The sequence below is a fragment of the Panthera pardus genome, unplaced genomic scaffold (genome assembly GCF_024362965.1).
Source record: "Panthera pardus isolate Hobbes unplaced genomic scaffold, ASM2436296v1 HiC_scaffold_4, whole genome shotgun sequence".
Classification (NCBI taxonomy): Eukaryota; Metazoa; Chordata; class Mammalia; order Carnivora; family Felidae; genus Panthera; species Panthera pardus.
In genome coordinates, this window is record NW_026526969.1 from 14,868,733 (window position 1) to 14,892,624 (window position 23,892).

Sequence of the window (23,892 nt, forward strand, 5' to 3'; positions counted from 1 at the left end):
ATTTCAAAGCTGAGGAGTCTGGGAGTCAGCTGGGAAGCACGACGGGCTGCTCCAGGCCTGTGTAAAGGCCCTGAGGTGGGGAGGAGAGTGGTGCTTCTGGAATAGAGCCAGGGCAGTTGCGGCTGGAGAGGCGGCGGGCCCGGACGCTCGGCACAGGCCTGGTGGCCGCAGGAGGGTGTCTCCCCTTCAGAGCTTGGAATTCTGTCCAGAGGACTTGGGCCCCGGCACAGGACTGGAACCCAAGGGACAGAGGGCCTGACCCGGCCGCCAGTGCCGCTCTGAGCTCGGTGACTGTGCTGGGAGGCCTGGGATCCCGGTCCCAGCTCCGCCCTGCGTGGGTCTCCAGCCCTCCCCCCGCCAGCCTCCTCCCCGGGATGGTGCTTATTCTACACTCAGAATCCTCTGGACCACGATGTGGGTCAGGGAAGCCCGTTAACAGGGAGCCATTGCCTTGAAAGGTCCCAGGATGGAGCTGAGGCCGCCGCGTGTGGGACAGGGTAAGGCCCGAGGTCTGTCTGTCCCTCAGAATGGCCACCGTGCAGAGTCACACCCAGTCACCTCACTGGCGTGCTCAGGCCACACGAGAGGAAAGACGTGGACCGCAGGCCCCGGGCTGCCCTCCTAAGGGCCGTTGGCATCTTGGCACGTGTCTCTGCCGTGTCCCGTCTGCTTGTGCTTCTCGAAGGCCCTGGGAGCAAGAGGAGCTCAGAGCTAAGGGTTGCACGTCACTGCCTCCATCCCGAGGCTGAGTCAGAGGTCCCACGGAGCCGACCGGGACCTCCCAAGTGGAGCTGCCGCCCCCCACCCCCCCACCTCCAGCTCCCCGCACCTTCCCCAGCAAACCGGTACGCAGGGAATTGAGTCACGGAGGCGCGTGTGCTGTGAGTGAAATGAAGGCACAGCCGGGCTCTGCTGGCCGGTGCGGCCACGTGCGGGGGCCCCGCAGAGGCTTGCTGCCGGGAGAGTCCCGCCGTCCACCGGTCTGTCTCTCACCTGCTCTCCCTGCTCCTCTGGGATAAGACTTTCTCCGAATTTTAGACTGTGAACTGCTCTCCAGAGCCATGTGCCCATAACCGCTCCTTCATCGTGCCATCTCCGCTCTCTCCTGCCAGCCTTACGTAAGGGAGAGTTTATTTTTGTTCCGTGTCCTTCCCACGGGCTCTCCCAGCGGCCTTCTAGGACTCCGGAAGGAGCCAGGTGTTGGGCACGGATGGGGAGGGTGGGAGGTGGGGGGGAGTCCAAGCCATCCAGGGGCAGTCCACCCGTGGATGTGGATGTGGCTGTGGAGGGAACCAGCCGGCCTGCGTGGGGCCGCGTGCCAGTTGAAAAGCAGGTGCATGGCCCCTGGACCTTGCCATCCATCCCTGGCCTGCACCACCCCTGCCCGCCCTGCACACCTGAGCTCTGGGCGACCACGTCCTCTGTCTGGCGCCCGCTTGTTCGTTGGCCTCCCTTGTCCCTCACCAAGGACTCTTGGAGAGCCTTTCACAGGGCTGCCACGGGGAAGATGGACAGGGTGGCCCAAAGAGAGAAGAGCGTGGCAGGAGGGCACGTTCCTTTAGCCCGTGTTGCCAGAGGGCAGGACGGGGCGGAGGGTGAGTCCGGCCCGGTGCAGCCTCCAGCCGTGGGCCTGATCCCAGGCCTGAGGGGAGGGGGTCCGGGCACGAGGTCCTCATCCCAGGCATCTGGTGATGCCTGAGACGTGCACACGGCAGGAGGGGTCCGGAAGCGGGCGGTCCCGGAGCTCTCCGCAGACCCGACGAGGCCACTTGCATGCTGAGCCGGCCTTGCCCGATGGCCTCGGTGGGCGGCCGTGGCCGGGTGCCTGCGGGTGGGTGCGGAGTGGGGTCACCGTGGACCCCAGGGGTCACCGGCCCTTGGCCGGCCGCCTAACCCCACCCACAGGAAGCCTCGGCTCGCTCTGGGGAAGAGGCCACATCCGAGCAATGGCTTTTCCAAGGCAAAAGGCACATCTTTTATTTATTTAATCCAAACCATCGTGTGAATTATTCATTCACGTTTATGTAAGCGATTGAAAGGCAGAATAGGGGGGAGGTCAGAGCACTGACTTTGCTGTGCCCTAAATCACAGCGAGAGCTCACGGCGTCCCCACCCCAACGTGCTGCATTAAGATGACCGCACCTGAGGACCGGCACCAGGCAGACGGGGGGCAGAGCCCTCTGTACCTCTGACAGCCTGTGTGACCTTGAGGAAGTCACTCCCCCATCCAAGCTTCCCCTCGCTTGTCAGAGAGTGACAGGGGGCCCGCCTGGTGTGGTGGGGACCGCACTGGGTGAGACAGAGTGTGCGAGGAGCCCGACGTGGGGGGCGGAGCTCATACCCCAGGCGTCCGCAGCCCCCAGGGGGACTGGAGGGGTGCGGCTTACCCGTGCATTTGCCTGAGTCCGTGTACTTGTAGGAGTCCGTGGATGGGTAATGGGCGGCATCTGGATATCTGTGGGCAAAGGGGCTGTTACCTTCTCCAAGGTCAGGTTGCATTATTACCAAAATTAAATTTTTCCCAATGGGCATCTGAGCTCCATTAAAGGCAGTGCAGTCTGACAGGGGTGAATTATCGCCGCAGAAACGTGGTCAGTGAATCTTTCCTTCCAGGATGGGTTTTTCTCCCGCTTGGCGGGTCCGTCCTCGGTGGGCTGGCCGAGAGACTCAGGGAGGAGCACGGGGTCAGAGCCGCCAATCACCCTTCGGATTTCGTAGTCTGATTACTCGATTAATCAAGGGCTCCGCGCCCGTGTCCCGATGGAGAGGCTCTCTGCTCCGGAAGAAGGATGTCCACCGGGGCCATCAGGGCCGCGTGGTGATGGAGGGCAGGTGAGGGCAGGGCGTGTGACAGGTGGAGGGACCCGCGTGGCGGGGAGGCCGGAAGGAGCCGTGCCCTGGTCTCAGATTCCTCGTTCAGAGCAAGAACGCGGCCGGCCCCGGGCTGCCCGCAGAGCTGTACAGGGTACAGACGAGACCCAGGATACGTGTCCAGAAGCCTGGCGCCGGCCAGGGCGCGTGAGGGGCAGCGGGGCCGCGAGAGCTTGGCCTGGGGCGGATGGCGCTCCCCATGCCAGACACGCGTGGCCCGGCAGTGAATGTCACAAGCCCTTGTTTGTGAACCAGAGCCCACGCCCTCCGCGTCGCCCTGTGACGGCTGCAGGGCGTGTTGGTGCCCGGAGCTGACCGAGCTCCCAGCATCCAAGGTGTGGCCCGAACCCACACGGCACTGTGCTGCGGCCCCGTGGGACCCAGCTTGTCTTTGCGACGCCGCCTCGGGCAGCTGTGTACCCGACGCGCCTGGGAGCTGGAGGGTCACACGCTCAGGGCCACAGGTCCGCAAGGGCGCGCGGGTGGAGGCTCTCCTGTGTGTCTTTCCCTGGAAGACAGGCTCCCCCGTCCCCTTCACCTGCTCCAGGAGGTGACCTTTCCTGCTCTCTCCCTGCCCTCAGCCCCGCCAGGGAGCCTCTGGTTGCCGGGCCCGGGCCCGTCCTGGTGACTGTCACAGGATGTGCCACGGGCCTCTTGCTTCAGCTTGAGCAAGAGGGCTCCTGTCCCTGTCACAGCCGGCTTGACCGGCTCCAAGGCCTGGGGTCTCCCACCACCCTCTTAGACGACCCAGCTCCCGTTCCGCCCAGGACGTCCCCGGGCCCTGGAGGGGCTCCCCGACCTCAGCTCCAGAGGGACCAGCAGGAAGCTCCTGGCTTCAGAGGCTGGTGTTTGAGGAGAGCCAGCCTTGCTAATTAGTGAGGGGAGAACTGAGGTTTAATTACTGGGAAGGCACCTTGGGTGAAGGATTCGTGATAATTGCTGTGTAGCCTCCTGATGGCTTTGTGCTTGGCACAGCTGGTTTCTCCTGTGCGGCCCTGAACCGTGGCAGGCGTGACAGGTGGGCCTGGGGCCTCTGCCCTGAACCGTCCTGTTAGAGCCTCGAGGGGGCGGGCGGGGGGCCCAGGGGCCTGTCTGCGCGCAGTGGCCTTGTCTCCGGCGGGGGGGGGGGGGGGGGGGGGGGGGGCAGGGATGTGACCAGGAAGCCCCAGGGCATCCACTGTCAAGGCCCCCTGCCTGCTCACCACTTCTCAGTGCTGGCCTGTGTGAGTGGGCGGCCAGCCCCCCAGCAGGTACAGACCCAAGACTGCCCGTGAGGGGCCAGGCCCCACCCAAGCCTCCTCAGCAGCCCTGGGAAGGACTCTGTGTTGCCCGTTGCCCTTCAGAAAAGGCGCCAGACGGGGGATCGAATCAGGGCTCAGAGCCGGGACCAGGCCCGCTGTTTTCAGAGTCACTGCTGTCTTTAGAGTTATTTACGTTTAACTGAACGACTCCGTGCCCAAAGGTCGGGTCGTCCCTGTGCTTGTTTTCTTCGTTCCCTAGCTTCGCGCGCGTGCGCGTCAGGGCTCTGCCTGGGCGGGACCCCGTCTCCTCCACGACCCTCTGTCGGTGACTCTGGCCCTGACCCCCGCTGCCGCCCCCGCATCCCATCCGGTCCGGGTTTGCAAGCTCACCCTGTCCCCTGTCGCCCCCAGAACTGAAGAAGCAGGTGGAAAGTGCCGAGCTGAGAAACCAGCGGCTGAAGGAGGTCTTTCACACAAAGATCCAGGAGTTCCGGAAGGTCTGCTACGCGCTCACGGGCTACCAGATAGACGTCACCACGGAGAGCCAGTACCGGCTCACGTCCATGTACGCCGAGCACAAGGCCGACTGCCTCATCTTCAAGGTAGGACCGCGGTGACGGCCACCGGCGTGGAGAGCACGTCCGCCCGGTCGTCCTGGTGCACGACGGAGTGGGAGCCGCCTCCCCTCAGGAGGCGTGGCCCGCTGCTTCCGGGGGAGTCTGCTGACCCTCGGCCCACCCGACCTGGCCGCCTCTGGGCGTCTGCCGTCCGCCTGTGCTGCGTTGGCCCCATCGCTGGGCGGGGCGGGGCAGTGAGGCCCGGGGCATCCAGCCCCAGCAGTTCCCGGGGGACGGCGGAAGTAAGAGGGTGAGGGTCCGTGTTGGGCCAGGGAGGCAGCCTCAGGACTGCACCGTGGCCAAGGCCATCGTGCCGTGTGGCAGACGGGACAGGGGACGGAAGCTGCTGGATCTCTGTGGGACGGGCCCCTCGGGTCTGCCTGAGACGCCAGGGCTGGAACCCCAGACAGACGCGAGGGCGGGAACTTGGCGGCCTGTGTTGGCCCCAGACTCCTTCTGGAGAAGCCAGCAGGGTGGGGGCCCCCACAGAGGAGCCCCCCTCGGAGTCGGAGGCAGCATGTGGCCTGTGGAGCTGTACCCGTGTCCAGGCCCGGGGTGGTGTCCGGGTTTCGGGACTGGGACGGTCGCGGGGAATGACGCACCCGCACGCGAGGGGCAGGACTGGGGCGCTGCCAGGGCGACCAGGAGGGCTGTTCCCGCCACCAGCCGCGCTGGCCTCCCCTCCCTTTGCTTGAAGATGGCGACGTGGGCCCGGCATGGCTGTGGGCGGCCACGGTCGGCACGGAGGCCCCCACGCAGGGTGGCCACGGTGTGAAGCGGGCCGTCCACCTGGCTCTGCCCACGTTTGTAAAAACAAAGAACCCACTCTTCTGGGTCCGTAAAGCAGCCGTAACCCGTGCGATCTGCACACGTGGAGCAGGACGCGGTAGCAAAGGAGTCCTGCCTGTCTCGTTTCATCGTGAACTGAACCTCACGCTAAACCTGTGCCCGCCCGGCTGCTTCCTGGCACAGGTGCTGGCCAAGCCCGGAGGCGCCGGGTCGCGGGAGGCCGAGGGAAGAGGGGGTCCCGACCTCGCAGGTCGGTGTGGGCCCCCCCCCCCGACTTCGTTTCCATCCCCCTTCCTTCCTGGCGGCCTCTCCTCGTCCTGAGGTCAGCACCGCGTCTCGGCCTGGTGGCTGCCTTCCCACATCCCCGGCCGTCTTGGGTCCCGCGTGTCTGTTTTTACGTTTCTAAGCAAGCTCTCAGAAACGTCTCTCCTGTGTCATTCCGCGATCTTCCGAAGAACTCAGACCCTGACGAGCACTTCGTGTGTTCTGGGAGCCCCACACGGTTTTCTTAAATGTCAAGCGCGTAAGCAGAGATGTTCAGGTCTTACAAACCCTCACTCTGGACAGGACAGCGCCTGTGGAGCAGAGATCCGCAAAGGCACTGTCAGGCCGTTCCTCTCCCCCACCCCGCCCCAGACCGTCCACCGTCCCCAGACCCTCCGCCGTCCCCCACCCTCTGCCGTCCCCCACCCCGGACCCTCCACTCTTCCCCTACAGATCCTCGGCTGTCCCGCCCCCACCCACACTCTCTGCGGTCTCTCCCCACCCTCGGCTCTCCTGCACGTGCAAGGCCTCACTGTGCTCAGCAGTTGCCCCCCGCCAGGCCCCTTGAGTGTGTCCACGCCCAGAGCTCACCCCGGCTCAGTTCCTGGGTGTTGCTGCAGTAACCCCAACACCTTCCCCTCCTGAGGGTCCCTTGCGGGGTCCAGTACACCCACAGTTCTGACTGGTGCCCTGCCTCCCAGCTGCAGGCCTGGCTCCGGACCTAAGGGCCAGATGTGCCGGGAGCAGCATGGGTGTGAGACGGCCCCCGAGGACGACAGGAGGGCCGACGGCTCAGCCCTCCGCTCACGCCCAGCAAGCCCTGGACGCCCACAGCAGGCACCCCTGCCCCCACCGTCCCAGCTGGGCCTCCAGCCCCACCCCCAGGTAGGGGGCAGTCCCGTGCACAGCATCAGGAGACGTGGGTTTGCTCACGGCCCCACCACGTTCTAGATGCGTGACGTTCTAGACGCGTGGGTTCTCCTGCCGTGTCGTCGGGGAAAACGTGGAGGGACGTCGCCGACTGTGAGATGCGAAGCACGGTGCCCGCTGGTCCTCGGAGGCCGTGCAGAGAGCTGTCTGGAAAGGACCCGGTAGACAGGCCAGCTGCCCCTCGTCCGGGCTGCCAGACTTGGACCCACGCGCCGCCTTTCCCCACCTGGAGACCACTCTGAGCCTCGGTCTCATCGTCTGTGAGTCAGGGGTCAGAGCTAAGAGAGCTCACGACCACGAGCCCCCATAGTGCTTGACACGGGGGCACCAGCAGCATCCCTGAGGACCCACCCTGGGTTTCAGGGTTTGTCAGAATTGTGTTTTCCAGCAGTGAGCGCTTAGCAGACAGAAGCTGCCCATCAGGGCCCATGTTAGCCCCACAGGGCCCCCATCTCTGCCTTCCCCTGGGGGTCCCCTCACCCTGCACACCAGCGCTTGGGCCCTGCCCCTGGTCAGATCGTCCCACCCCCCAACAGAGCCGCAATGTGCTCACAGTCGCCTCCTCCGGGAGGGCTTCCGGTGTTCCCCGGAGGTGGGAACTGTCTTCAACTTACACCGTTCAGGACACGTGTCGCTTTCTGTTGCTTGGTCATTACGTAGATGACTTTTATTCCTTTACACAAGCTGTTCTTCAGGGACAGGAACCGTCCTACGTCGGGGTCCCCAGAGAGCCTACCCCACCCTTACCCCTGGGAGGCCTCAAGTGCGGTGTAGGTATGGACACGCCAGGAGCCCCCCACCCAGGCCCCCACCCCGGATCTCGGCATGCGGCCTCTTTGGTCGGGCTCGCACACTGGATTGTAGACTCCTTACTACCCAGGGTCCAGGACGCCCCCAGCAGGTGCACAGCCCCCGGCCAGGACTCGGTGCCCGAGGCACTTACCAATGCTGTTGGGGTGTGTGGAGCCTTTCTGGTGGCTTTGCCATGTCCTGGAAGCTCAGGCTCCTGGCCGCCCCACCCAGCCTGCAAGCTGCCGCCCCCACCCCCCGATCGCAGTGGGAGGCAGGAGCTGTTTCTGCTCTCTGTCCGTGGAAGTCTGGGGGTGCTTCCAATGAGTCCCGTGTCCTTCTCCAAAGAGCCAGGGACGCAGGACAGAGCCGGTCCCTGACGTCTAGGCAAGCCCCCCCCACTCTGTCCCCAGGAATCCCCCCCCAATCCCGTGGCACCCCTGGGACAGGCGGGTCAGCTGCAGCGGCCGCTGGACAGAGCGAGAGAGCCAGGACCGGAGGTTAGGGTTCCCTTCAGAGAGCGCTCATGCCCCGGGGCCTCAGGGCCTGGGTGTTGGAGGGGGCAGGGGGAGGAAGAGGGGAGCCTGGCCGTGCCTCCATGGGCCTGGGGGGGGCTGTCCCGGGAACCAGAGGCTAGGAGCATGCGTGCGCACGTGTGACAGGCACACGCACAGGGCTGCCCCTGCCCAGACCTCCAGCAGGACGTGTGGGGCAGCCTTGTCTCTCCTCGGGCCTCTCATGGGTCCCTGCCGGGCAGGGGCCTGCCCAGCCCCTGGTGGACCCGCCCTGGTCCCAGCTTCCCGCCTCCTTGTCCCTGCGTCCTGGCGTTCACACGCTGGCCAGCCTCCCCCAGGGCCCGGCTTTTCTGAGGACGCTGGCCTTCCTTTTGCTGTCTCCAGTCCTGTCACCCCCTTGGTGCCTGCTGCCGTACGGGCACCAACAGGCGGTTGGGATTTTGTCTTTCTTGTCCCGGCTCATCAGGAAAAACTGGAAGCCGTGTGGGGTGAACTGAAGGGGTCTGAGCCAGCTCGGGGCCCCAGGCTCACACCTCCCACCCTCCGCTTAACCTCTCTCCCTTCAGGGTAGGGCTGTAAGTCCCCAGCATCCTGGTGGGGGCCCCGGTCCTGCCTCCTCCACCCCGGGCCCATCCCTGGAGCCCTTCATAGGTCCCCCTGAGGGGCCTTTCCCACAGTTCTGCAGGTGAGGCCCACCGCACCCCGGCCAGCTGGTGCTCCCGGGCTCCCTGACGTGGCAGTGAGGGCCCCTGCCCCCACCCCCAGCGTCAGCCCCGCTCACACAGCCACAGGCATCTGCCGCTCGGGGCCCGTGCATGTCCGTGTGGGGCCTTCCCGGGAGCTCACAGGCCACCCAACGGGAGGGGCCGGGTGAGGGGTGCATCCTCTGGGCCGGCTCAGCCCTCTGCCCCCAGACACCTCCCCACCCTCCCGAGGTGCCGGCCCCCCGCACCGGCTGCCGTGCCTCGGGCAGTGCCCGGCCGGGGCTTGCACTCCACGGTGGCCCTGTCCTCCCTCTGCGTCTCCACTGGCAGAAAGTGCTGGGCTGCGGAGAGCGGAGGGCCCCAGAGTGTGGCGGTATCCGCAGACCGTCTGGACGTGTGTGTGCCTTCGCTTGCTCGGCCGCAGTCCTCCCGGACACTCGAAACGCGGAGCCTCTGAGCTTCTCCGGGGTGGGTGCTATCGGGCCCTCAGAGGCCCCAAAGAAGGTGCGTCTGGAGGTGCCGAGCCTGTGAGGACGTCTCTAAGCAGGGGCTGGGAGTGACTGCCGGTGAAGTACCTGCTGCCTCTGCCTGTTACGGCTCAGTGACAGGAGGCCCCGTCCCATCCCATCCGCTGCTCGTCTGCCTGCTCGGCCTGGCACGTGCGGGCTGTGCACTGCGGACAGACGGACAGATAGGGAGAACGCGCGAGAAGCCACGTAGAAGGGAGACGGCAGACTGACCACGTGCAGATCCTCACTGCCTTCCGGGGACCCAGCCAGAGGCAGCCCCTGCCCAGCACTGCCCCGGGACCCAAGGGGACACGAGGTGCCCTGGAGCCCTCACGCTTGGCCGGGCCACTGCACCCCGCGGGACTCGGTTTCCCCACCCACAGTGAGGAGCTTGACCTGGATGCGCCCCGGGGTCAGAAGGGCTCCGCCAGCGAGCTCAGCCTTGGCTGGGGCAGCAAGGAAGGGTTCCCGGTGAGCCGGTGGTCCTAAGAGAGAGATGCCGCGGGACGGAGACCAGCCGGAGAGAACGGCCGACCCGCCGACCCTCACGCGGCCTTGGGGGCCCTGCCCCGGGGGGCTGAGCGCAGACTCACGCGGCGGTGGCGGAATCGGGCTGGAGGGGGATCGCAGAAAGCTGCAGTCTCCTGGCCCCTTTGGCTTATTTTATTTTATTTTCCCAGAGATGATCTTTCAGGCAGGAAGGGGGCTGAAGGCAGAGTTAGAAATAGCTGAGCGCCGTTCCGGCTGAGCGGGCTCTGCAGATGTGCGCCGGCATGATTGAGGGTTCGGGCTCACCCCACGCGCTCTGCTCCAGAAGACGCGGCGCCCGGCGGCCCGGCCCTTGCTGCCGCGTGGGTGGGAGCTGCCTGCCCCCGGGGGGCCGCCACTCCGAGGACAGGCAGGCACTCGGCCCGGAACTCGGGCCCGGCGGGGGCCCGGCCGCCCTCCCCGCCCCCGCCCCTGCCCCCGCGCCAGAGGAGAAGTGGGCCTCGCCGCGCCGGCAGCAGTGGGGGCGCCCGTGGCGCCCGCAGGTGCGTGCGAGTCTCCGGGACCTCCGGAGGCCTGCTCTCTGGGCCTGTCATTCTGTCTGGCTGTGGTTCACGAGCTCTCCTGCCCTCCCTCCTGACGACCAGCCGGGGCGAGCCCCCCGTCCCAAGAGGGAGACCGGGCGGGTACGACGGTGGCTGAGTCTCGGCGCCCGGCCCCCGTGTGAGTGCCCTTGGGACACGGCTGTGGACGCGGGAGTCCTCTCTGCCGGCCCCGGGGATCACCCTCGGGCCAGCAGGCAAGGCGGGGGACACCACTTCCAGCACCAGGGAGCAGCTCGAGGGCAGGGGAGAGGTGTGCGTGTAAACCCGTAAACCGTGGTGCGGTGAGCACAGGCCGCGCCGGCTCAGTATCTGGCTGCTGCGCGTCCTCAGAAAGTTCCAGACTTCCTGCTGTCACTGCAGCGAGTACTCGGGGGACACGGTGACTCCGAGCCCCCTGTGTCCACCTGGCTCGTCCCTGGAAGGGACTCGGTGTACGACTGCCACCACACCTGCACTGCCCTCCTGGCCATTCTGTCCCCCAGCGTCTCCAACCTCTGTCCCCACCCCCCTCCACACGCCGCGGCCCTTGTGGACCTGGCAGCCGGCGGGGCCGTGTTGACCTGGACCGAGGCCCGTGCAGGCCGTGCAGCCCCGCAAAGGAGCTTGCCCGTGGCTGCCGCCTTCTCTCCTCATAAACAAGTGAGCGGGTCGGCCCCGTGGCCCTGTCACCCACAGAGCGCAGGCTTGTTCCGCCCCACTGGGCCCCGATGGCACCAGTGCCCGGGACTCTTGTCTGACGGGCACAGACAGGCCACCAGCCTCCCGTGGAGTACTGGGCCCGGGGCAGTTGTTGTGGGGCAGCAGGGGTGGGAAGGGCCAGGGGCCGGGTGGGGGAGAGGCAGGCTGCCCTGTGCAGAGGCGGGACGGTCGGGCCAAGCAAGACAGAGGATTTGGACCAGACTGCAGTGAGGAGAGAAGCTCGTGCCTCAGGGCGACGTCCCAGTGGTGTCATCTCACTGGCACGGGGCTGGGGAGCCTTGCGGTTGCCGTGGCAACAGCTCCTGGTCGGAGGAGGAAGAAGAGGGGTTCCGGGAGCCACAGTTTCCCCCCAGGTCCCAGGGACAGCTCCACCGGTCAGGTGTTGACCCAGAACCGGACCTGACAGCATGGTCCCACGTGGCCCGTGGGACACCCGTGTTGTGGCTTCCTGGGGTTTTTCCGAGCGTGCCTGGCCTGCCTGGCCCTCGGAGCCGTGCACGTGAGCTTCCAGGCCCATGAGAAGTGCCCTTCTCCCCGCAACAGAGTCGGAATAGAGGGTGTTTGGGGCAAACCGAGAGCAGGCCCAGACGGGGCAGGTGGCGGGTGGCCCCGTGTGGAGCCCTGCAGGGGACCCGTGGCCAGGTCCTCGGCAGGGGCTTTGTCCACACACTGGGACCTCGTGTCGGGAGAGCGACTGCTCGGAGGCCAGATAAGGGACATTCCTGCCCCTCCATCCTGCTGGGGGCCCCACCGTGTCACCCCGTCATCTGTTCGGATCCCTTGTGTCGGGTCCAGTGGTTGATGGCAGTTCCTGGGAGGAGCAGGGCTGTGCATCTTCTGGCGGATGCAAGCCATTCCCCACTGTGCTGTCTTCAGGGGCAGCATTCCCGGATCCTGTCAGTAGGAGAGAGCAGGGTGAGGGGCAGGCTGGCAGGCCCCAGGACCCCAGTACTGTCCCCCCCCCCCACAAGAACGTCCTGCCAGGTCTGCTCAGGCCCGTCAGACACGGGGCGGGCACAGCCTGGCCAGGATTCACCGCGGCTCTCCTCTCCCCACCAGTGTGGGCCGCCTGCCCTCCCACATCAACCCCTAACCCCCTGCCCTGCCAGCATGCCCCTGGGGCGCCCCTTGGCCTGGACCAGGCCGCTCTCTGATGTGCTTTGGATCAAAACAAGTCGCGTCGTGTCTGGGCTGAGGCGTAGGCGGCGTGAGTGAGGACCCACGGCCTGTCCGGTGAAGCCACGTGCAGGCCTCCCTGTGGGCCGGGGCACTGGTGGGGCCGTGACACTGAGGCGTGGGCTTCGGGTTTGAGACTTTGACCGAAGTCTGCCCCTGCCAAACAGATCGGCAGGCGTTCCTGCCCTGCCGGCAGCTGCCCACAGCTCTGGGCGGCCGAGGAACGCGGGGTCCCTTGGCTACTGACCGGCCCACCGAGACCGGCCAGTGCATTTAAGTCCTAGAGCTGCCTCCTGGGGGCCACGTCACTTTGCACGCCCGCCCCCGGCTAGTCTCCCCAAAGGTGGCCTTGTGGCTGGTGGAGCAGAGCATCAAGTGCAGGCTGGCTGCCGGGGGGCAGGCGGGCATCCCTCCAGCGTGACCGTGGGCCTGAGTGTCGGGGGGCACCCAGCCCGGCCCGAGGGGCAGGGCCTACACACCCTCTCTGCTACCGTGGCTTCGTCCTGACCTTCACAGGACGGTCGAGCCTCTGGGGTCCTCGGCCCTCCTTTGGTGTCACCCCTGCATTTATGTGTGTGGGACAGGCGTCCTGTGAGGGGCGCTGACCCTCCGGTCACTTCCAGTCAGATGCCAGATCCCAGGGTTGGAGTGTCGGTTTCAAGTTGAGGAACAGGGAAGGAAAGGGGCTTGTTCTGTTTTCTCCCCAAACACCGAACCCGAGGGCACTCGGAATTTGCCGGTTGAACCTGGCCTTCCGTCCCTGCTGCCTGCCTGGGGGCACTGCTGCCCCCGCCGGGTGCTGAGGGCTGGCCCCCAGGGCCGCCAGCCAGCGAGGCCGGGAACGGGCTTCTTCTGGCTTGGACAGGGCTCCCGGGGCCTCCTGGAAGGAGTGTCGGGAACCTTCCGGTCCCCACGCAGACTGCCCAGGAGAAGCCGCAGCGTCTCTCACCGCCCCCTGAATGAGGGGCCACCCCTCGGGCTTCCAGGGACCCTTCTGGCCCCGGCCTCGTCCCTGCTCTGTGAGGGCTGAGGGAGGATGGCGGGCGAGCCTGGGTCCGTGAGACCCCGCCGGGAGGTGGAGAGCCCACAGGGCTCCCGTGTTGGGAGTCAGGGGGTGAGGCTGCGAGGTTTCTCCCCCTCCCCTGACTGGCCGTCGGGGCCGCGCACAGGCTCGTGTGGGAAGAAGCCTGCTCCGGGAGCGCTCCCGTCTCCTGCTGTAACAACAGGGCCCAGACACACACCTTAATTTGAATTTTCTTTTTTTTGGGTCCTCTGAATTTCAAATGGAGCTGCTTTGAACGCACGCTGGCTTCTAAACGTCTCTCGTTTCGTCAGCTGAACAGGTGCGGGAATCGGGGTGGCCCAGAGTGTTCCCTGAGCCCCCTCTGCCCAGATACGTTTGCACCCTGAGCCTCGCATGGGAGAGGCCGGGCTTGTGCTTATCCGGAGAGCGCCCCAGGCAGAGCCGCTGCTTGCCGCTGTTGGCTGGGCCCTCCTGGGGTAGGGGGTCTGGAGGTAGGATTGGACAGCAGCGGGGATCCCAGGACACAGCCCCCAGCTCAGGATAAGGAAAGGTTCACCAGCGTCAGATGGAAACAGAGCCGTGCCCTTTAAGGGGGGAGGGGGGGTGTGCGTCCGGAGAGCCCACAAGGCTAGCGGTCTTACCTCGGTGCTGTGAACATGAAGTCTTCTTACCTTGGGCTGATTTCTAGATATTCTTTGTGCCCGTTTTGCTGTGGTTCATGGGGCGTCTTGGATCTGTGGTTTTATAGTTGACCAGAATCGGATCATCCAGGCTATCATTTCTTCCAATACTGTTTCCGTGTTCCTCCCCTCTTTTCTGGGGCTCCCGTTACACACATTTAAGGTCACTTGGCTTCATCCTGCTGGTCACTGATGCTGCGTGTGTCTGTCTTCCATGCTTCCTTTTGGATGCTCTTCGTCGCCCCCTCTTCAAGTTCACTGACCTGCCCTTTGGGGGGTTTTCATGTGCTGTTCATCTCCAATGGGTTTTTCTTCTCAGATCCCTTTTTCTGGCAGGCAAGTCCGTCAGCTGGCCCTTGCGAGGCTTGTTTTTAAGCTCTGGCAGGGCTGGTCAAGACTGCTTTTATTCTAGGACTAAACTCTGCTGCTGAGATGTAACCCTTCCGGGGTCTCTGGTAAATACCCTGGGCACCTGCTGCAAACTCCTAGGGGTCTGCTGGCCGAGAGACCCCGCTCGGCTCCGTCCTGGGGGCCTGCTGTCCCAGAGCCCCCTCTCGGCTCTATCCTGTGCAGGCGCTGCCCACCAGGGCCTCGGCCTGAGCCTTGTGGGCTCACCTCCCGTGTCTCTTTCTCGGGGATCACCGTAGCCGCCTGCCCAGTGTGTGCGAACACTTAACCGTGTGTGTTTTGTCCATCGTGTCGGTCATTAATGACACGGAGGCAGGTCTGGTCCCGGTTTATACGTTCAAAGAAGAGCACTCAGCCCACACTGGGGGGCCCCGGGGGCCCCCGTGACCCCCGAAAGCATTCAGGAGATGTGGTCTGTGTCAGCATGGATCCCCGGGCAGAGGTCACAGGCCTCTCACCTTCCCAGAAGCGCCATGGCCCTGGGTGTGCCCCAGGACGGGCAGAGGTGGGACGGCCCCTCCCCCTCACGAGTGGCTTCCTACCCCGTGCCCGTGCTGGGGGGATCCTTGTGTGTGTGCGGATGGGGCTCTGAGCTCCTGGGAGCAGCAGCCAGTCCTTCCCCCAGACCCCCGTGTGACCGGCCGGCAAGGGGAATAGCGGCCCTTGGTTTTCCAGGTTTGTTTCCACCGTTGCCGTCCTCCGGTTCGTCGCGGAAAGTTTTAAGCGTCTGTGAAAGCGGACGGTGTCGAGAATCCCCACGTGCCCACCGAAGCCCTCCCTGCTGCCCCGATTATTCTGAAGCGGCTCGCGCGCACCGGGCGAGCGTGTGAGCGTTTTGGCGTTAACCCGCATTGTCACCGCGGGGTGGGTTCGGGTTGGTGGACGCGGGAGGGCATCGCGGCCCGGTGGCGGGTCCCGGCGCCAGGTGTCAGGCAGCGTGCGGGTCCCGGAGCCCTGGGGGTGGATGGCGGCTGGCAGGGCGCTGGCGTGCAGGCGACCCTGAGGCCTCGACGCTCCCCACAGCCAGCAGCGTGTCACGGGGCTGGGTTCTTACCGGATGAGCCTGTGTTACGGACACCGCGGACGGTCAGCGAGGCCGCCACAGCCGATGCCACGGGCCAGGCGGCTCGACGCGTCCCCCTGCGGCCTGTCCTCCGTGCGTGTACCGGGCAGGGGCAGAGTGGGTCCCTGCTGCCTCTCCCTCTCACGAGGACACCCGTTCCTGGTGGACTGGGGTCCTGCCCTATGACCTCATTTTATCTTAATTTTCTCCGTCACAGCTGCACCCCTAAACACAGTGCGTGAGTCTGGGGGACACGGGCCGGCTTGTAACGCTGGCTCTGCCGGCATCTTGCTTGTTCCACTCAGAGTGTCAGATACTCGTACGCGGCCGTGCGTGTATGTGGACCGCGTGCCCACGAGCACATGTAATCAATCATACGTGACCGGGATCTGTCATGCCTGCTGGGGGCTTTCCTAGAGCGGGTTCTTCTCTCCGCGAGCCTTCTGGCACTTGGCTCCCCCCGTCCCTGTGCGGGGACGCACCTGCCCTGTGCCCACACCCCACTGAGCCCGGAAACTGAGGAGCCAGGGAGGTCACAGAGCTGTGGTTCCGACGTGCCCACAAAACCCCCAGACTGAGTTGTCAGTGGTGTTTCCGGCCCAGAGAAGGGTGGCCTGTCCGCCAGGCAAAGGGATGTTTTCTCCTTGGTCTGCCGGCCCCTGCCTCCCACGAGCCCGCAGCCTCGGCCGTGAGCACAGACCCCAGTGCGGGCACGGACAGGCTCGTCCTGCTGCTCGGAGCTGGGGTGCGGGAAGGCCGGGCGGAGGACAGGGGGGCGGGGAGCTGCTCGTTAGCAGCCTCCGACTAGGGCAGGGGCCTGGGTCACTGGACGCCTGGACTTGCCCAGCCCCCACTGCAGGGGAGGTGGGGGGGCAGGGGCCCCAGAGCCCCGCGGCAGCCCCGGCAGGATGCAGGCTGCTTGGTTCTCGGGACGGGGGCTGCGGGGTCCGGAGCGCTCGCCCCTCCCCCTGCCCCTGGCCAGGAGATGATCGCTCTTCGCAGCTCGACGCTGGGGCCCGCCAGGCGTTCGATGAGCAGCCACTGTCCCTGGGTGATGTTGATCTGTGAGAGCAGCTCCGTACCCTTCCCGGTCTTTAAGGGAACCGCACTCAGCCCGCACGCTGCACAGACACTTGGATCGTTAGGATCAGAGGGCCTCCCCTCCGCCTCCCCACCTCCCCCCGCACCGAGATGCTCTGGCCACGCGAAGGGTGCCTCGTGCAGGCACCACTCCCACAGCCGCGGTCTGCCCGGCGGCCACGTCTGCTGTCCGTGGGCAGGGGCTGCTGAGGCCTGTCCTCCACCCGCCAGCCGAGGGTGCTGAGGGTCAGCCGGAGCCCTGACCCCAGATGAGGAGGGGGAGTAGGATCCACCCAGGTGCTGAGGCGGCGGGGGTCTTGTGCAGCTGGGAGGCCGGAGGCCGCTCCGAGGCCGCCGCGGGCCGTACGCCCGCTGGGCTGGGCTGAAGGAGCCCTAGAAAACCACCCCTGCACTTGATCTCAGCAGGGCATTTCCCCCCGAGCCCCGCTGGCGACGGGCCCAGCTGCGAATTGGGAATCGATGCCGGTTCCACCTCCGGCCACCGCGAGGCTGGCTCTGTGGATTCCCGCTGCCGGAAAGCCTCCACCCCTCCCCCACCCCTGGGACGGGCCGGGGGGCGCCCCCGCGGTGGGGCAGAGCCTCGTGTTGGCCAGCTGCCGGGGCGTTGGTCCAGGCGTGTGGGACTCCTGGGCCGGAGGTCGGCATGTGCTGAAGACGGCCCGCCGTGGCTCGTGTCTCTGTTTCTCTCATGCCCGCTGGTGTTCGGAGACCTTTCTCCTGTTTTCCAGCCGACCTGCCGGGCAGCCCAGAGCGGACAAGGGCCGGGGGGTGCCAGCCGGCTTTACGGGGGACGAGAGGGGGGCTTCCCGCCCCGGGTGACCGGCCCCCCCAGGGCAGCCTGGTCTGTGTCCGCATCCCCTCTCCAGACTCCGGTGCCCGCCCCTTGTCCCGTGCTCCTGACGCTTTGGAGGCGGGACCGGGACCCCCACCTGCTTCCTGATCCCTCTTGGCGAGGTGTTTCTCCCTGACTTCCCAGCTTCGGGGGGAGGGCATAGCGGCACGAAGGGGAGGAGGGGCCGGGGAGCCTGGACCCTGGCACCGGCTCCACCCCGGGCTGGGCGGGATGGACGGCAGAGGCTCGGCTCCCTCCGGGTCTGCCCTGGGCCTCTGTCCAGCGGCCTCCACCCCACCAGCCTCAGGAGCCACTTTTCCTTACCCGCCTCCCAAGGAGCGGTGTGTGAGGAGCGTTTGAAGAGAGGAGGGGACGTGTGCCCACCGTGTGTCCGGTAACCCATCCTCTGGAGACCTCGCCCCCCGTGGCCCGTGCTGACTAGAGGCACAGCCCCGTGGCCAGGCAGCAGCCAGTCTACTCTCCTGGCCTCTGGAGTCAGAGCTTCCTTACAGGGCTTTTCTCGGATGCAGAGCGGGGGCCCCGGGTGGGGATAGAAGCCACCAGCGGGGTAGGCCTCAGCCCTTTCCCGATGAAGGTGCCCACTGTGCCCCTCCTGACCCCTGACCGGGCAGGCAGGACATCCCCACGGTGGCAGCCGCCTCACCGCCATGAGCTCCCGGACGCGGGGGCAGAGGGGCTCCGTCCCCGTCTGGGTGCTGGGTGAGTCCTCTCCCCACATCAGGCAGGCCTCAGGGACTGGGGTCTCCTCGGCAGCCATCTTGGACCCCCTTTCCTCGCCGTCTGCTTCGTCCCAGGTGTGGGGCTGACCCCGCGCTCCGGCAGCCTGTGCCCCAGACTGCGTCCCGTGGCCTCGCCTGCCTGGCTTCCCTGTCCCCCCGGGGCCCCCCGCCAGCTCACTGTCCCACGGCACGGCCTGTCCCGGGACCTCCCTCCTCAAAGCCACCGGGGCTGGTCCGAGGACGCACACGCCCAAAGCGGCCCCCGCCATCTCCACCGGTGCCTGTGAGGGTCCTGCGGACCGCCTTCCGTCCCCGCACGTCCCCGCCGGCTCGCTGCATTTCTCCGGCACCCGACACCTTCCCAGGTGAGCGTCCCCTGCACCACCTGTTCCTCCACCCGGGCAAGTCCCCGTGTGTCTGCGTGCTCCCAGCCTTCGCGACGGCCGCTGGGGACTCCGAAGCTGCCGGTCGGGGGGGAAGGTGGGGCCACATCTTCTTCCAGGCTCCAGCCTCCGGATGCTCCTGCACCAGGTGCCCTGGAGCCCTAAGGACCAGGGGACGTTGGCGTGGGCCTTCTGGGGCCACACGGAGCACGAGCTCCTCCAGACGGGGCCCCCGCGGCCCGGAGCCACCCCCGCGGCGAGGCCTGGAGCCCAGGTGGTGCCTGCTAGAAGGCTGGGAGGAGAGACGGCCCGCCAGGAGCAGGAGGCTGGCCGGGCCTCGGCGCCCTCCCCGGCAGCAGGGCGCGACCGCCCGAGCCTGACTGTGCACCCGCGCGCTCCCCCGCAGCTGCCCGTTTCAGCGGAGGGACGCCCAGGGCGACGAGGGCTGCCCACCGTGATGCCAGGACCCCCGGCCAGGCGGCCGAGTGTTCCCTGACCCGGCTGGAACTACGGGGCGGTGGGTTTCAGAGGCCTGTGCCACGAAGCTTCGGACGCGGTGCGCGTCGCCATCGGCCTTAGCGCCGACGCGCGTGGGGCGGTCTGGCACACGGTCCAGCCGCCGCCGTCCCTCTTCTGGCTGGAGGTCAGCAGAGCCACAGCAAGGTGTCTGAGGCTCGACCCGCCAAGGGTAGGTTACGTGTGTGGGCGCCACCGTGGGGGGGGAGGTGGGTCCGGCAATCGGCTGCCAGCCCTCGAGCCGGTGGCGCCCAGTTTGGGTCTGTGCGTAAGGGTCTGGCACGGCAGCAGGTGAAGGTGGGACTGACCTACTGAGTCCCCCCTCCCCCACTCCTGGGAGTTTGAGGGCACACCTCAGGTTAGGATAGGGTCACGTTCGGTCACGTCACTGTTTCCAGCGTGGGGTGCGAGCCCTGTGACGAAGGTGGGGGAGGGGACCCCAGGGCGGCCGACATGTGCCAGCCCTGTGCCAGGGCTCTGGCCCTCAGGGGCAAGGCCCCCGCTGTCCCCTTGAGCAGGAGGGCAGGGCTGCGACCGGTAGGGGGAGTCACGGGCACTGGAAGGCAGAGGACACCTTGAGGTTCCCTGCCTGCGTCCACACACTGCAGTCACGACCCCACGGCCGGGCGGAGGCACGTGGAGGCCACTGAGGCTGGCGGAGGGCCCTCCCACGGTGGGAGGGGTAAGGAGCGCCCCTGGGTTTCTTCTGTAGCGGCACCGACCCCCCTTCTTGGCCTCCAGGCACCTCCATGCTGTGAATGGGGGGGGGGGGGCATGTCAGTCCAAAGTGGACACGGTGCCACCGAGGCGGACGTCCGTGCCACTTTAGCCAGTCGCTGTTTTCGGGACCTTTTGTCCACCCCCGACTGGCCGCACCAGCACCCCTTGGGCGCCTGTCACGGGTGCAGGGTGTCGGCCGCCGTGGCCTCCCGGATCAGAACCTCCTGCACCCACGACCCCTGAGGGCTCGGTGCACAGATGAGGCCCTGTGGCCGAGTGTCCCTGCGGGACGCCCGTCTGCATGCGGGGGGGGGGCGTCCCCAGCACACTGAGGGGTGCGGGCTTCTCCCGTGAGCACAGCGCGCCCCAACTCGGGTCTCATCCGCGGTCCCGGCACAAAGTGCTGCTTCAGCGCCTGGCTCCGCCAGCGTGGCCGTCAGCACTTCTGCAGGCTCTCTGCGCAAACACAGGCGGGCTGCGCCTGGCGGCGGGCTCCTCGGGGTTCCTCCGGGAACCCCCCGGCCGGGCCCGAGAGGTGCAAAGTGGGGGTGCGGGCGGCACGGGCGGGGCCGCGCCGAGGAGGCGCCTTCAGCGCCAGTCAGCGAGGGCAAGCGGGGTCAGAGTCCAGAGAGGCCCGGATGGCCCTCGGGGTCCCAGCGATGGGGAGGGGGCTTGAGAGAGGACTCTAGAAGGTTCTGACCAACCGTGGCCGGGAAGAGGTGGGTCTGTGGTCCCAGTTCCGCCGACTCAGGCACGGCCTCGACCAGATTGAGAGAATCCGGAATGGCGTGTGGGCCCGTCTCCTGCACCTCCAGGCCTCCCAGCGTGAAGGACGCGGGCCCGGAGGGCCTCCCAGCAAGTGTCATTCCTCGTCACGTGACGGTGTCTTCACTGTGCGGTTCTTATCCGGGCAGCACCTCCTACCTGCGTCGTAATCCGTCCTCAGTAAGCGATGGGAGCTCCTTTGCACTGGATCCCACCGGCCCAGCCCCCCGTCCCTTGGCCTCCTTCCCACGGCCATCTTGCACTTCCTTCCCTGCCGCGGTGCCCGCAGTGAGCTCCCGCGGGGGCCGCAGGGTCGCAGTCAGGGCTCCCGAGGGGAGGTGGGCTGGGGGCCGGGGGTTAGAGGGGTGCTGCACAGCGAAGGCCACACGCCCGAGGTCCTGGGGGAGGTGGGCTGGGGGCCGGGGCGGGGGGCCCGCACAGTGGAGGCCACACGCCCGGAGTCCTGCTACAGTGTAGGTGACGGCTAGCAGGTGCTGAGGGAGCCGGTGGGCGGGCGCTGTGCGGAGGGTGCTCTGCCCCTGCGCTGCCACCCCCCGTGCCCCGGCCTTTGTGTCCCGCCAGCTGCAGCCTCGGCCAGCCCGGGCGCCGTGTTCGTGCCCACCCCTGCCGGCGGTCCCCGAGGGCCCCGCGTGGGCACGCTACCCGTCGTGGGTGCTGTCGTGCCACTGGGCTGCCCGTGGGTCACCAGGACCCTGGCTCAGAAGCACCTGCTCGCCGCGTGCAGGCAGGAGACCGACGTGACGCAGAGGCCCCGCTGCGTCTCCCCGCGGCCTCCGTGTCTGTCGATGCCGGGTCTCCGAGGCAGCCGGTCCTGATTAACTGTGCAAACTTAATTAGTTCGCATCAAAGTTTGCAGAGGGCGTTCCTCGGGGAGCTGGCGCGAACGGCCTCCAGTCGCAGGAGGACCGGATTCCTCGCTGAGGTGGTGATACTAACACTGAGCACTTTCTCAGGGTCTCCGTCCTCCCCGAGTCCTGATTTGATCAGTCTTTCTGTCTGGTCTTCCCTCCCCTGCGCCGCTGTACGTAATATTAAAGCAATTTTTCCTGGGGAGACCGGAGGAAGCAGGCAGGGCGTTCTGAGACCCGGGGACCCAGGGTGGCGGGAGGACAGCTGCCTGGCTGTGGGGCGTCTCCCCCTCTCACTGTCACGTCGGCTGCACCGCCGGGGTCCTGGGGTGTGGCCGGGGGGCTGCTTGTTGCTGGCTACACACGTGATGGGACTGTGCTTGGCCTCGGCCACCGGGCAGCCTGGTCACTCGTTCCACGGCCCTCACCCCGTGCTGGTCTGGAAGAGTCTGATGCCGCCCCAGGGATCCGTCTCACGTGGGTGACATCTTATGGCTTTGGCCCCTCTCTCACCTGCCCTGTCCCCCTGGGCCTGAAGCCCCCGGCTCACTTCTCCACAGGCTGGTGCGGCCTCCGGGGCACCGCCACCACTGGGCAGGTCTCCCCTGTCCACCATGCCCACAGCTCCCAGGAAGTTGGCTGTGGCGACCCGTGTCGTGTTGGCCCAAGTGGCACAGGGAGGCAGGGCTCCAGGTGCGCACCTCTCCACCCCCAGGAGAGCCTCTGTCTCCCCACCGGGAGCCTCGGCCCCGGGTCGCTGGAGGAGAAGGGGTGCGTGTCTCCTACAGGGAAGACCTGGGCTTCGGGGGGCCTCTGTCTTCCGGTGGCGTCCTGTCCGGCCTCCCTCCCTGCGCCCCTTCCGTAAGGGCTGTGTTAACGTGCCCTCCAGAGGACAGAGAGCACACCCCAAGGTGCGTGACCACCTGCCAGGGCGCTCCCCGTAGTCCCGGCAAGGCAGCTGGCGCCAGAGTGCCAGGCCGCGTCCCTCCCCCCCGCCCCGGGTCCCCCCCAGCCGCTTCTGAGCCGTCTGTCTTTCTGGCACGTTTGCTGCTTCTCTGCCCGTCCCAGCCACATGCGCGGAGTGACGGCCGGCGGTGCACCTGCGAACTGGGCCCCAGCGGTTTGGGGAGACTCTTGAGCCGAGCCCTGGTCCCCACTAGGGCAGTCACCGCTGCCCGGGCCTGAGGTTCCGCGGCGGGTACGCCCGATGCACGCCCGGCTGACCCCAGCTTCCCCACGTGGGGCTCAGGACCTTCCCCTTACCCAGCCTGGGGTCTGTTTACACTGTGAACTGTAGGAAGCGCCTCCGGGGTTAGAAGGGGCTGGTCCCTCGGAGAGCGTGCCGGGCTGGGGTTCACGAACTTCGTGCAGGACCAGCCAGCGACTGTTGTGGGCCTTAGAGGCCGTGCAGTCTCTTGTCGCGATGGTCTGCTGTGCCTGCGTCAGGCACGAGCAGCCACAGATGGGTATGTAACTGACTGGCCATGGCTGTGTGCCAAGAAAACTTTATTTACAAGACACGGATGGTGGGCTTGACCCAAGAGCCATGGTTTTGCTGACCCCTGTTCCAGAAGATGGGTCTGTTTGTAGCACTGACCCCGGCAACTTCCTCAAGTTCATGTGTGTGTCCAGCCTCCGCTCCTCCCACACGTCCCCCCAACGCTGCCGTCAAGGGTCACTGGCCACTGGGCTCCCCCTGGGTGCACCAAGTATGTGCTGCCTCAGGACCTTTGCATCTACCTCTCCCGCTTCCTGCGCCCCCTCAGAGCCATATGCCTCGTTCTCCGCCTCATTCAGGGCTCTGTTCAAGGGTTACCTTGCGGATGGGCATTGTATGACCATCTCTGTGGAAGAAAACCCACTGCCTCTCTAGAGGCCTCCCCTGCTTCCTTTTTTCGACGTTGTTTTACTTTTTACTTAGAATCTGTAAGCTCTGTAAGAGCAGCGATTTTGTCTAATTTATTTCCAGTTGTGTCTCTAGCAGCTAGAATAGCGCTTGCCACATGATAGGCATTCAGTAAGTGTTGGAGGGTGGGTGGGTGGGTGGATGAGTGGGCAGATGGATGGGTGGACGGATGGACGGACAGGCGGATCGTGGGCAGATGGATGGGTGGACGGACACACAGGTGGTGATTGGATGGTTGGGGGGGACAGATGGACAGCTGGTAGGTGGGTGGATGGATGGACAGCAAGACGGTGGACAGGTAGGCAGATGGTGGGTGTGTGGGTGAAGAATGAGTGAACGAATGAATGAATGAATGAGTGAATGAGGAAGCAGTTAATCCTCTCTGGAGGCTCTGGGAGGATGCACAGGAGAAGCAGACTTCGAGGTGGCCCTTGGAGGGCGAGGAGGGCCTCACTGGGAGCAGGTCACACAGGCAGAGGACCGAGCGCACGCAAAGGCGCGAGACAGGAGAGCGTGGAACGCGTGTGGGGATCACGTGGCTGCAGGGCGCGGGGCGTGGCATTTCTGCCGGTGGCATTGGCCTGTGTCGGGGGCAGCGGGAGCTGAGGGGACGGCGGGTGGCCTTCCGGTGGCCTCAGGGTGCGGGGAGGCGGCAGCACGGTGGAGCCTCCGTTGAGCGCACAGGCCCGG

General features: G+C 66.4%; 1 protein-coding gene across 8 annotated transcripts in view; it reads left to right on the forward strand.

The window, feature by feature from the left end:
- The window catches only part of MAD1L1 (mitotic arrest deficient 1 like 1), a 317,342-nt gene that overhangs the window by 273,681 nt on the left and 19,769 nt on the right, over positions 1-23,892 (forward strand). For all 8 annotated transcript variants that reach the window (XM_053893964.1, XM_053893965.1, XM_053893967.1 and 5 more), the window contains one exon: positions 4,524-4,714. In XM_053893964.1, the coding sequence (XP_053749939.1) occupies positions 4,524-4,714 (191 nt within the window). The remainder of the gene's footprint in view (positions 1-4,523; positions 4,715-23,892) is intronic.